General features: G+C 50.0%; 1 protein-coding gene across 1 annotated transcript in view; it reads left to right on the plus strand.

Annotated features, from left to right (window-relative positions):
• CXCR5 (C-X-C motif chemokine receptor 5) overlaps positions 1-12,616 on the plus strand; it is a 29,650-nt gene that overhangs the window by 13,281 nt on the left and 3,753 nt on the right. Inside the window, exon 3 of the mRNA XM_004427245.3 lies at positions 4,361-4,480. Coding sequence (XP_004427302.1) covers positions 4,424-4,480 — 57 coding nt within the window. The 5' untranslated portion in view covers positions 4,361-4,423. The remainder of the gene's footprint in view (positions 1-4,360; positions 4,481-12,616) is intronic.

A 12,616-nucleotide genomic window follows, 5' to 3' on the forward strand; every position in this document is an offset into this window, starting at 1 on the left:
TATTGGTGTCCACAGAGCTGGCTTCAGACCCTGACTCTGCCAATTACTCTCCCAGCAATCATGAGTGAGGATCTGAGCCTCTGTTTTCTCACCCCTCCCCCCCAGAAATATGGCTAGAGATGATGCCAATACCTCCCACACAAGGTGTTCTGAGGAGTAAATATAATTAAATGTGAAATTAACTTAAACATGAAGATTAGGTAAATTAAATTTAAAAATTGTAGGGCTTTGTAGATTGGTAAATGCTATGCAAATGTTATTGTTATTCTCTTTGGGTGCCTAGAGGGATGACCAACTCTTTGCAGGCTGACTCACTAGGTAGGGACTTGTGGAGCTCTGTTCTGAACGGTTGGGAAGCACCCAGAGAAAGAAGAGAAGATCTCTGCCCAGGTCAGAGAGATAGAGTGTCCCAGGTCAGTGGAAGTAATAAGGGGATAAAACCCAACCCATACCCTGCACCCCAACACTCTGCGGAACAACTTAATGTTTCTGTGGAATCTGGGAAATGAACTCCAAGACAAGTGATTGTATCTAGTATTTGGAATAAATACAAATTTAATATAATCCATGAACTGTGAAGTAAAAGTACCGAGAAAATCCACCTGAGCTGACGCTAAGCAGCCATCCACCTAAGGCAGACACAAGCCCACTCTTGGCAGACCCACCAGCAGTCATTTTGATAAGAAGCCTGGAAAACAATCCAGCCTCCTGTAGGCTGCCCATGAGGTGGGGACTGGGATTCCACACAGAAATATAAACAAGTTGCATATTGAAATAAAATTTGGGCTGCCTCACTTAGAAGCATCCCCTCCATCTGATCATCACACACAGATGGGACCCCTGCCATCTCATCTTTAAAGTCAAGGGATCACAGCCTAGGCATTGCCCCTGCTATCCTGGGGGGCTAGTCTGGCTTATGGGTTTGAAGATCATAAGATCATCTTTTCTACCAGAGGCAGTTACTCTCTGAACCTTCTAAGGCAACACTGGAACTCACGGTCAGAAGGTATTTACCCATTTAGGGCAAACTGAGTTGACCATCAAAGGTCAGTGGCTCAGTCAAGTGAGCCCTGGGAACGTGTAGTATGTGCCAGCATCTGGAGAGACAGGAAGGGATATCTGAATGGGTCCACGGTGCAAGAAGCACCAGGAAGTCAAGGGACTGGAGAGGAGATCAGGTGAGATTCACAGGTTCCTCTGCTCCATAAAACCCAGGTCAGCCACTGAGAAGCTAGTAGATGACTCACTGCCCCACACCATCACAGCTGAAACTACTGCCACAGCCTGCTGCTGCCCCTGAGAAGTAGTCCTGAGCCTCCTCCCAAACCCTTTTTCTGGGCTTGCAACACATCAATGGGAATGGACAACTGTGCATTCCCAGTTGTGGAAGAACAGGAGAGGAGAAGGCCACAAGAGCAATTCCACCTTGTCCAGTGTACACTCCAACCTCCTCCTGCCTCCTCTCTCAGCCCCCACCAACATCATCATCATCATCATCACTACCATAACCGCACCATTCACATCTTGAATAATTCTGTCCATGTATTTTTTTTTTTTTTTTTTGTAAAGAAGGTCAGCCCTGAGCTAACATCCATGCCAATCCTCCTCTTTTTGCTGAGGAAGACCGGCCCTGAGCTAACATCTGTGCCTATCTTCCTCCACTTTATATGGGATGCTGTCACAGCATGGCCTGACAAGCAGTGCATCGGTGCGCACCTGGGATCCGAACCCGGGCCACCAGCAGTGGAGCGCGCGAGCTTAACCACTATGCCACAGGGCCGGCCCCCTCGCCACATATTTTTTCATGCAGTCCTCATCATCTCCCATGCCCCCTACCATGCACTCTCCCCTCCAGGCACATCAGGCCTTCACTCTATTCAAACCTTCAATGTCCAGCTCATGTCCTACTTCTTCCATGAAGTCTTCCCCGTCCTTTGAGAATAGTAGATCTCTAAAGGCATGAAGCAGGGTTCTGTTTTTGGCAGTGTTCTGTCAATATTTTCCAGCAGGACTTGGATAGACCTAAGGATGGCATGCTTACCTAAGTTGTCATCACATCAACAGATGACTGAATCAGGATTTCAAAAGTTTCCCCTTATAGGCTGAGATGATGGACTAGAACCATCAAAATGAAATTTGTTAGGCATGTTGTCAAGGAGAGTGGGAGCCCACAGGAAAAACCATTTTAATTGCAGTTATATAACTATGGAGTCTTAAACAAGGAAACTTTTATCTTCCTATATTTTGTCCTAGTCAGATAATATCTGAATTATTAGCCAGAAATCACCCAGAGGTCAAAGAACAGGCTGGCAAGGGGCCCAGAAACTACATCCTTTGAAGAATAGCTGAAGACACCGGGGATGTGTATTCTGGAGAAGGGAAGACTAATGGGGATGTGCTATCTGTCTTCAGAGGATACTTATTGGAAGAGGAGCGTGACAGTCTAGACAGAAGGCAGAGCCAGGACCTCTGGGGATGAGTTACAGGGAGACATATTTTGACTCAGCATGAGGAATAAGTTTCTAATGATTAAATCATCCTACATTGAAACATGATCTCCTGAAAGGAACAAGTTTTTCATTCCTGGCGATGTTTGACCAATGCTGGGTGCCCATCTGATGAAGATGTAGTGACAAGAATCTTAACATTTGCTGGGGGCGGGGGAGGGGGGATGAGGATGGATTGGTTTATCTCCCAAATTCCCTTCCAATTCCTATGTGATTCTATATACTATATTCCTTCCTGATCAATGTCCTTAGAGCAGCAAAAGCTAAGTTGAATATTTCAGTGGATTGGAGGGACAGGGATACTGGGGGGTGGGGCTGGAAGAATGGTGAATACACTGCAAACTTGGGACACAGGAGACATTGGGCAGCTTCTTCCTGAAAGTTTCAGGACTAGAAGTGCAAGAGAGGAACTTAGACCTCTTGTCCTCGGATTCTTCCTCCTTAAAAGCAGTTGCTGAAGGCAGTGAGTGAAGAGAGGAAAGAAAGACCTCAATAGCACAAATAGAGGCTGCAAACTCCTCAAGTTGTTGAAACCCAAGAAAGATGTATCTGTTGGGGGTGAAGTGGGGATGCTAAGCAAGGTGTTTGGAGAAAAAGGGGAAGATGAATACGGAGGAAAATGTGAAGGAGGGCACTAGAAAGGGTAGAATCCCAGGGAATGGTAATTTGGCCAGAAGAGGAGGATGATAACAAGGGTTGAGGTGGGGTAGAGAAACAGCACATCATGTGTGGGTGCATCTGTGTGTGCAGTCATTGTTTCACATCATTGTGGGCCAAGAGAGGAAATGACCTCTCCTGGAAGATGCAGCACAGAGATGAGACTTGGGGGTAAATTGATCCATGCCTACAAAGGGGCTTCTTAAAGAGCAGAGTCCTCAGATAGGGCACAGTGAGGGAAAGGAAAGGGGTTCCATGAGCCTGTAAGAGTGGCAGCCTGGTATAGTAGAGAAAACACTGAATACAGAGTCAGGAAACCTGGATTCAGGGCCCAGCTCTGCCGCTGGTGAGCTGTGGATCCTGGGGATATTACTCTCCCTCTCTGGTCCTCAGGGTCCTCCAGGGTGAAAATCTACTCGAGCTGGGTAGTCTATGATGTTAATAATTTACATACTGGCCAAGTTAATTTGTAGCTAGAACATCGTTATTTTTGAATCAGAAAATGACTCTGTGACTTTATCTTTTTGTGCTTGGTAATTTGAGAAATTTCATTTTTGACTTCCAGTAATGTTTTAGTGTTGTTCCTTCTGAAAATTTTTTACTTATCTCTTCTGAACTTGAGCTGGAAAGAGAAGGGGTTTTGCCCTTGCCTGGGCAAAAGGATGGTGGCAAGTGGGTGGCCAAGTGTCCCAATTTGCCTGGGACTGAGGGGTTTCCCAGGACAAGGGACTTTCAGTGCTGGGCAAACTGGATGATTGGTTGCCCTAGTGGTGAGAAAGATGAAGGTTTGGAGGTGGCTTGGAGCAGAGGTCCTAGAAGCGCTGTCCACCTGTTCTCTTTCTATATGGAGATTCTCTCTGGGCCCCGCTGACTGGTGTGGTGGTTTTTATTATAAGGTGCGACTCCTTATTGGGAAGCTGGTGGAGGTCCAGGGAAGAGAAGTGAGGGGCAGCCTTCATACCAGTCACAAGCCCCAACCGAGACAACTATTGCCGGGAAAGAGGCTGAAATGCTTGACTAGCACTGATGCTGTGGGGATTTTCCCTTTTTCTTCAAAAAAAAAAAACAGAAAAGACCCAGTGGAAAAAAAAAAAGTGATGAGTTGTAAGGCAGACAGCGGGTCCTACGCAGACCCAGGAGACAGTGCGCAGCTCATTTGTTTAAATTTGCAGCTGACGGCTGCCGCCTCTCTATAGGCACCAGGGAAAGAACCTCTCAACATCAGACGGTGACCAGTCTGGTGACGTACAGCTACAACCATGAACTACCCCCTAACCCTGGACATGGACCTCACGAACTACAATCTGGAGGACCTGGTGAGTAGGGACAGATGGCTTGTGGTTGCCCAGGCCCTACTTGGAATTCTAAATAGCCTGTGCCCAGGGCCAAGGAAAAGGGGATAGCTGTGGAGTCTCCTCCCACTATGGATTAGCAGGATCTAGACAGGCCCATTGGCATCTGCCTTTTAACATTTTATTTCCCATTCCACGGAAGAAGCAGGTGAATGGAGCTGCTGCCTTAAATAGACAGCCTTTAGAGGGGGTTGGAAGTATGGGTTCAGGTCCTGCATCATCCCTGACTGCTGTGTAACCTGGAACAAGTCACTTTGCCTCTCCATTCTTCAATAGGGGATCCTCTTCTTGCCTCTTAGAGCTGGAACAAGGGGCTAGATGGGACAGTACTCTGGAGATTTTCTGCATGTCAGGAGGCTGGCATTGCTAGTCAATCAATCAGTGTATATTTATACATCTCTTGCTCTGTGATTATATTATCAGAGCGCTACATTCTCTGTTAGATGGAGAAGTTGAGGGATTGGTCTTGGCCCTCCAATACTTTATAGTCTAGCCAAGAAGAAAAAAATCGCTCACCAGAAGCTCTCAGACAATGATTATGTGCTAAACCGAGGAAGCGTGAGACCAGGTGGTCAGCAAGGGAGAGGACCCAGTGGGCTAGAGTTGGGGGCGGGGGGTGCCCAGTTGGTGAGAGAATGCTGTGTTAATCCTAGAAAGGTTTTAGAGCATGTTGTTGCCTCCCTCAAAGGACTGGAATCTCTCGACATAAGGTGTTCTTGGGTGGGCTGAGAAAATGGTTCCCCGCTTCAATCTCTGCCACCCACCTGAGACTCTCTGGTGAAGCAGAGTGGTTCAGTTGGCTTGGTTGTCACTGGGCTCCAAAAGGACCTGTGTGGGGAGCAGCTCAACCAGAGACCCCAGGGCTTCTGTGTGCGGGCAGCAGAGCGCTGTTTGTAAGGATCTTTTGGAAATTTCTTTGTGGTTTTTTCTCCCTTTCCCCCATGGCCAACGGCACTTGTAGGAAAGGACTTCTCTGAGCTGCACTCTGGGCTGGATCATGAAGGATCCAAACCCTTTCTTTTATACCCACCAGCTCTCCTGACCCTAAACTCACCCTGAGATGTTCTCTACTCCCTCTTACTCCCCCAGTACAGTCTGTACTGTAACTCCACCAACCATGTTCCCAGACTTGCTTGGAAAAGTCTGCCTCTCACTTGCCCAGATCCCAAGGCTTGGAAGTATAAGTAGAACATGGGGGTAAGGCGAGGGGAAGGGCTAACTACTCAAAGTCTAGCCTCTCAGATTCAATCCCCAGGTACAAGCAGAGGCAGAACCATCAGTCTAATCAGACCAGCTGCATAATTGTGGCACCTGACGCAAAATGAAAATGCAGGGCCCCTTGTTCAAAAATTGTTAATAATTTCAAGATAGCAATGGCTGAGTACTAAACCAAGCCCTGGGCTCTTCTAAGTGCAGAGTCCTGTGTGACTGCATGGGTCGCACACCCATGAAGCTGGCCCTGAGTCCAATCACAGAGTCTGGGCCATGCCCCACATCAGACTAAAACTCCACTGCCCTGACAAGGCAATGTGCTCCCACCCTGGCCCCCAGTCCTGGCTCCTGGCCTCACCTGATTAGGTTACTGGGTGTCTTTCTCTGCCCGCAGCTTCAAGCTGACCACGAGCCCTGACCCAGTTGGATATTGTAGTAACCAACTCAAGACCTGGCTAGTCCTGGCTTCTGAGAAACCTCAAGAGTTTCCCCTAATTGCACGCCTCACTCCACTGCATGACCTACTAGAGACAGGTGGTGGCGAGGGACAGCAGGGTATGTCCCATATATCAAAGAAAACCTACAGCCCAGGGAGAGAGACCTGGTGACTTGCTTCATGTCATACCTCAAATGAGTGGTGTTGGGCCAGGCATCCCAGCAAGCCGGAATCCCTTCAGTCAGGGTCTAGCCAGGAGCCCAGGAGTCCTTGGACCATCCAGTCTCCGGAGCTCCTCTTCAACCAGCTCCCAGTGCCTCGTCCCACCTTTACTTACCTCCTATACACTCTTTCTAGGGCTGTTGCCCCCTCAGAAGCACAGACACTCTCCCTCTACCCTTGCCCACTCACAGCAGGGCCTTGAGCAGTTGTGACGGTCTCCCTGACAGTGTCTTACAGCACACGGGCCCTGGGATGGCGGAGTAGCAGAAGAGTCTTGCAAGTAGTAGCTTCTCAATAAGCATTTATTGATTTGTGATGTATTGAAGGTCTCAGTTCATCATTTCTCTCTGAAGTTGGTCTAGCTTCTATTTCTTTTGCTTCCTACTCCCAACCTTGTCCTTGTCAAAACAAAGTACTGGTTCACTTTCCTAGAACACTGGGTTCTACACTCCAATGTTGAGTTAATATCTGGGCGCTCTTGGCCAGAAGCCACGTGTTGGTCATCCTGCCTTCCCCTCCTCCTCTTGAATTCTAAGATCAACTCTAGCCACTTAAAATGGTCATTTTCTTAAGACCGGCTGGTAACTCCCATGAATGGAGGATCCAAACAGAAAAATCCAGATGGCTAGGTACCAGGAACAAGGGGTCAGGTCGCTGGGGTGGGCATGCCTGGGACAACCCTGCCGCGAAGGCAGATCTAGGCAGACCTAGAAAAGTCTCATCTACAGGAATCCATCTGAGTGCGTGGAGTCTCCTCTTGACAGAACCGGGGCCTGGGCTGGGACACCTACAGGGGCCAATCATAAACTGCACCTCCAGCTGCACCCCGCACACCAGCCAGGAGGGGAAGCTGCTGTAGAGCAGGGTGAAGACGGTCCAGCCTCAGGGCCTGGCTTCCCCTAACCTCTCTCCAGTGACGGCCCCCAAAGAACCGTGACTTCAGTGTGATCAGAGCATCACAGGCTGCAAAACCTGTCCGCCTGATCACACTGTCTCATTGCATCAAAGAGGTGTAAAGAAGAGGAACCAAAACCAGCTCAGGCTGTTTCTGGGCTTTACCTTGGGCGAGGGGAGGATCCACCTCCCCCTACCCCAACCAGGTCAAAAGTCCCAGAGGAACCCCAGTGGAGAAGGCCCCAAGTGGGGGTTAGTGGGGGGGGATCCAGGATCAGGGAGAGACCCAGGGCCAGCCTGGGGAGGGGGCAGTGTTGGGGTGAATCTGGGTTCAGGCACACAGACCACAGTCTACTATTGTCTTCCTTGAGGATACAGACTGGCTGATCCCACTCCTCTGGCAAAATGGCATTAAAAATGGCCATGGATTTGGCCTGAGAATCAGGACATAAGAATGAGTTTTCTTTCAGGAATAATGGGACAAAATATTTCAAATCAGTACTGACCCAGGAGATGGTTTCAAGAGGTTGCTGTACACACCTAGGAGGCATGTCTACCTGTCCCTCGGACTGTGTCACTCTGTCCCCCAAGTGCAAATTGATTTGGGGTGCCAAGTGGGGACCCCCTTAAACTTAAATACTCAGTGCAGAGGAAAGGATAGCTTAAAGTCTCCCCCAGAGAACCACATCCAGAATAGTACCATGTTTCTAAAGGCCAAAATTCTTGGATAGAGATAGAAGAGGAGACTGGGAGGCTTGCTCCCGAAGGGGAGGGGAGGAGACAGGAGGGAGATGTGACAAATGGCAAGCCAGAGTCTCATGTGGTCTTTAGGGAGTGTGGGCTCTCTAAAGGAAGAATGAGGTAAGGGATACAGACCTCTGCCCTCACCCCCTGGCCCAATCTCATTCCTCTAGAGCCCCGCACTCCTCAAGTCACTGAAGGCTGGAATGAGAGACACCCTGGCTGGCCCCACTTACAGCTCCTGACTCTTGGTTGGGAATATCCAGACAGGGACATACAGGAGACGGAGCCTGTCTGTGCTCCCAGTGGCCAGAGTGATGACCCACATCTGTGTGCAGACGCCTCCTGCAGCCAATATGACTCAGGCCCCTGAGTCCTGGAGTTGAGTTTGGCCTGAACGAGCCATGCACTCCGAAGCCCTGCCCCCTTCCTGGCGGCTGAGAAGCAAGATCAGGCTGGGCCATTCACTGGTTACAGGACAGACAGGCTAGAGAAGCAGGAGGCGCCCACCTAGGCGCTGAGCTAGATGAAGATCCTGCTGAGAACCAGCTCAGCCCTGGGCAGGGCGTGACAGCCAGAGAATCCGAGCATCTGGGAGCTGTGAGCGAGGGGCATTTGAGGGCAGGGCCCAGCCTCCTTCCCAGCCTCCTTCCCACACACTTGGGCTCAAACATTCCTCTTCCTCCCAAGGGCCTCAACCCATTGTTGGACAGTTCTGCCTGTTAAGAGGTTTTTTGGGGCGGCCCGGTGTCGCAGCGGTTAAGAGTGCGTGCTCCGCTTCGGCGGCCCAAGGGTTCACAGGTTGGGATCCCGGGCACGCCCCGATGCACCGCTTGTCAAGCCATGCTGTGGTGGTGTCCCATATAAAGTGGAGGAAGATGGGCACAGATGTTAGCCCAGGGCCAATCTTCCTCAGCAAAAAGAGGAGGATTGGCATTGGATGTTAGCTCAGGGCTGATCTTCCTCACACACACAAAAAATGTTTAAAAAAATTAAAAAAGAGGTTTTTCTCCTATGAGAAAGACCCATTCCTCCTGCCCTGCCCTCTAGAACCTCACACAATAAGCCCATCTTGCCCTGTTGCTCAGGGGGGCTCTTTCCAATCCTTGAAGAAAGCTCTCTCAGACTCAAGTCTTCTCTTCCTTAGACTCTACACCCCAGTACCTGAAGACTTCCTCCCACCGCGGGGATTTCCACACCCCTCAGCAAACTGGTCACCCTTGTCCAGACCAAACAAACTGGGTTGGTGCCAGCTGCCCACCTACAGGTTTCTGTTCACCTAGAATAAGGTAACAGCAGCCCTTCTGGCAGCCACGTCACCCTGTTGACTCATCTTAAGCTTGCAGTCAACAAACTCTTCGGGTCTTTTTCTCATAAATCGTCGTTAAGCCAGGTCTTCCCTAACTTGTCTCTGGACAGTTGAAGTTTTAAACCAAGTGTAGGTCTCTGTATTTTTCCCTATCAAATCCATCTGGTCAGTTCGGGCCCATAGTTCCAGGTTGTGGAGAACTCTGCATTGTCTGAAAGTGTCCCCTAGCTGTGTCATCCAAGACAGGGCCGAGAGTGTAAAAGAGGAGAGGATCCAGGACAGACCCCTGAGGAAGTCCCTGGACACCCCCTGCCCAACCTGCTGACACAGAATACCAGTCAGCAAATGTTTGCTGAGCTTCTCACTGGCCAGAGCAGGGCTGGGAGGCAGCCTCACCATTTGGAGAAGTCAGATGGGGCTCGGAGACCTTAATTATCCAGGGAGGGGCCTGGGTCTTACAGTGGCTCCTGAGAAAGCAAAGAAGAGACAGGCAGAAGGAGGAAGGGAGGGAAGGAGAAGAAGAACATTTGTAATCCCACCACGGGCCAAGCACTTTGATCTCCTCCTCCGTCTTCCCTTCTCCTGGGACCTCAATACCAGGACACAGAATGTTCTAGCCCCTACTGCCCCATCCCCAGTGCTCACAGCAATTTTCTACTAGATTCCTGGCTCTGTGCTCAGCTTCATCTGGTCGTTGTGTTTTCTTGCTTCTTTGGGGCGTGAGTCCCTGGGCCCTGTGGAGGCTGTTGTCCACTGGGTCCCTACCTATGCCACACACTGTCATGGCCCCACCTGGGCACACGTCTGTGTCTATACAGAGTGCATGCTGCCGTCAGAGTGTGTGCATGCTGAGGGCCTTGGGTTCCCGCAGCTTTTTATGTCAAAGAATGAGTGAGCACTCGGCCAGACTCCTGCACTGTGCTCCCTCTGGGCGTGGGTTTTAGAGGGCTCCCTTCTGCGCCCCCCTCCCCACAGTATTCAGGATTCCTGATTCCTCAGCTTCGCTCCAGACCAGAGCTGACCTTGCTTGATTACCTCTCTCCATGGTTTGGGGAAGGGTGGGGGTGCCTGATCTCCTGGGTGTGGGAAGTGGCTTTAACAGGTGCCACTCCCGAGCCCCCAAAATGTCTGTTTGACACCTCCCTCTGAGATGTAGTGCCAACTCCCAGCACCCCTCAGACCAGCTTCCTCCTATGTTCCCCTCTCTGCCTGACCACTTTGTCAAACAAATAGCTCTTGGCAAGAAGGAAGAAACAGTCCTCCCACCCAACCCTCCTCTAAACCTGGGTTCTCAGGAGATGGGGGCTCTGCGGTCCTGGGGACATGTCCCACTGTGTTGACTTTAAATGAGCAATAAACCAATCAACTTGGATGCTTTAGAGGCTGAGGACTTGAGTGTTTCTCATAAAGGGCCTTCTGGGCCAGAAAGGCTGGGTGCACCTAAGCCCTCCACTGCACCGTGGGACAGCCAGGCCCCCAACACTGCCAAGGTAAAGTGGAGTCCAGCCCCAGTGACTGCCCCAAGCCCTGCATCTCTCCTTCCTCTGTCTGAATTGCTTTGCTCTGCATGAAGGCTGCTTATCTCACTGTTTTACCCTTTAACTCCTGCTGAATTCCAGGATGGAGCAAATGGTTGTCTTCAGTGACAATAGTGGAAATAGCTCCCAGTACAGACAGAGAACCCAAGATAAGCTCTAGGCTGTCAAGGGCATTGGGAGGAGGCAGGAACTGAAGAAGGGTAAAAAGCAGTGTCTGAGTCTCCGCTGAGCACAGAGAAGGACTTGCCTAAAGTCCCGGACTACAAGCGCCCCTGGCCTTCCCTGGGAAATTGCTCTCAGAGCAGGTCAGCACACATCTGTCTCATGTCCATCATGTGTAAAGCACATGGTCTTGTAGGGAGACACAGAAGGCCTGCCTCCAGGAGCTCACCATCTAGTGAGGAAACGGACATCTCAACCCTGCGTGCTGTAACAAAGGCACACGTAATGTACGAAGAGAGAATGTAATTCCAAGTGGAAGGGCTAGGAAGGAGGTAGGAAGGTGGGTTTGAGTGGGGCCTTGAAGGAGACATAGGAATTAGATAGTAAACTTGGAAAGAAAGGACTGCTCAGCAAAAGGAAGGGTTTGAGCAAAGTTTTGGAGAGAGGAAGGTGTCGGGGTGTTGGGGGCAGGCAGCCAGTGGAATGATGAACCTGGAGGGTAGGGTGTCTAAAGTGATAAAGTAGAAGATGAGGTTTGAAGGTCAGAGGAATATACATTTTATAGAAATTTAAAGGTTCTGTTGGGATTTTGGTTGAGGTCTAATGGGGAGTTTAGACCTCACCCTGCAAGTCCATGGTTTTCAAATGAAAGTAGAACCATTTTCTTAAACAAAAGCTTATGTGTGAAATACCACATGAGACAAAAGTGGAGAGCTCTGGTTTAAAGGAAAGGAGGGGGGACTGGAGGCTGCCTCCCCCTCCCCGGCCCTGGCCCCAGGAGAACCCTGTGACGAAAGTCTATGGAATCATGCTGTATAGGACGCCCTGCAACTGGCTCTGAAATTTAGCAATATGTGTTAAACATCTCTCCCTAAGAGAACATGCAGATGAACCTCATTTCTTTCTGAGCACTGCATTGCCTTCTGTTGTGTGAAGGCACTGGAGTTGGCTTACTCCAATCGTCTACTGATGAACTTTATCACAAACGTCACTTTTTCTTATAATTGGCTTTGCGATTCAATGTGAAATTGAAGGAAAAAAAAGCTAAAGACAGAAAAAAAAGAAAACCACTGTTTATAAGTAACAGGGAACCAGTCAAGGACTTTAAGCAGGAAACTGATGTGATGGGATTGGAGGGTCCTCTGTGTAAGAGATGGACAAGAGTACAAAAGTTGGTGGGAATGGGACCTGTGGAGAGACAGTAGTCCTGAGCGTTAGGGTGAGGAAGGGGTGGACTGAGGTGATGGCGGAGGGATGTTGGGGGTGGGAGGTGGGCAGACGGCTCTCCCATTGCACTAATGTATACCCCCATCTCCTTCTCCCAAAGCCACTTACCCCAGGGACCAGAAAGAAAGATCCAGATTGGGGAATGGGTCTGCCCACCACTGAAAGTGAGTGTAGGACCCACAACTGGGGCCTCTGGGTGGTGGTGCAACTCCCTGCTTGCGAGGGACCCTCACTCTCCTGGAAGGAGGGCAGCATGAGACGACCCAGAGCCTGGGGGCAGAGTACCCTCTCCCATCCTCTCCCTCCCTGGGCCTCATCATTTGTAGAAGTGTCTTTTTGAACCCACATAAGTTGGTTAT

Source organism: Ceratotherium simum, chromosome 7 (assembly GCF_057802395.1).
Source record: "Ceratotherium simum simum isolate JZ-2026a chromosome 7, ASM5780239v1, whole genome shotgun sequence".
In the NCBI taxonomy this organism is placed as follows: Eukaryota; Metazoa; Chordata; class Mammalia; order Perissodactyla; family Rhinocerotidae; genus Ceratotherium; species Ceratotherium simum.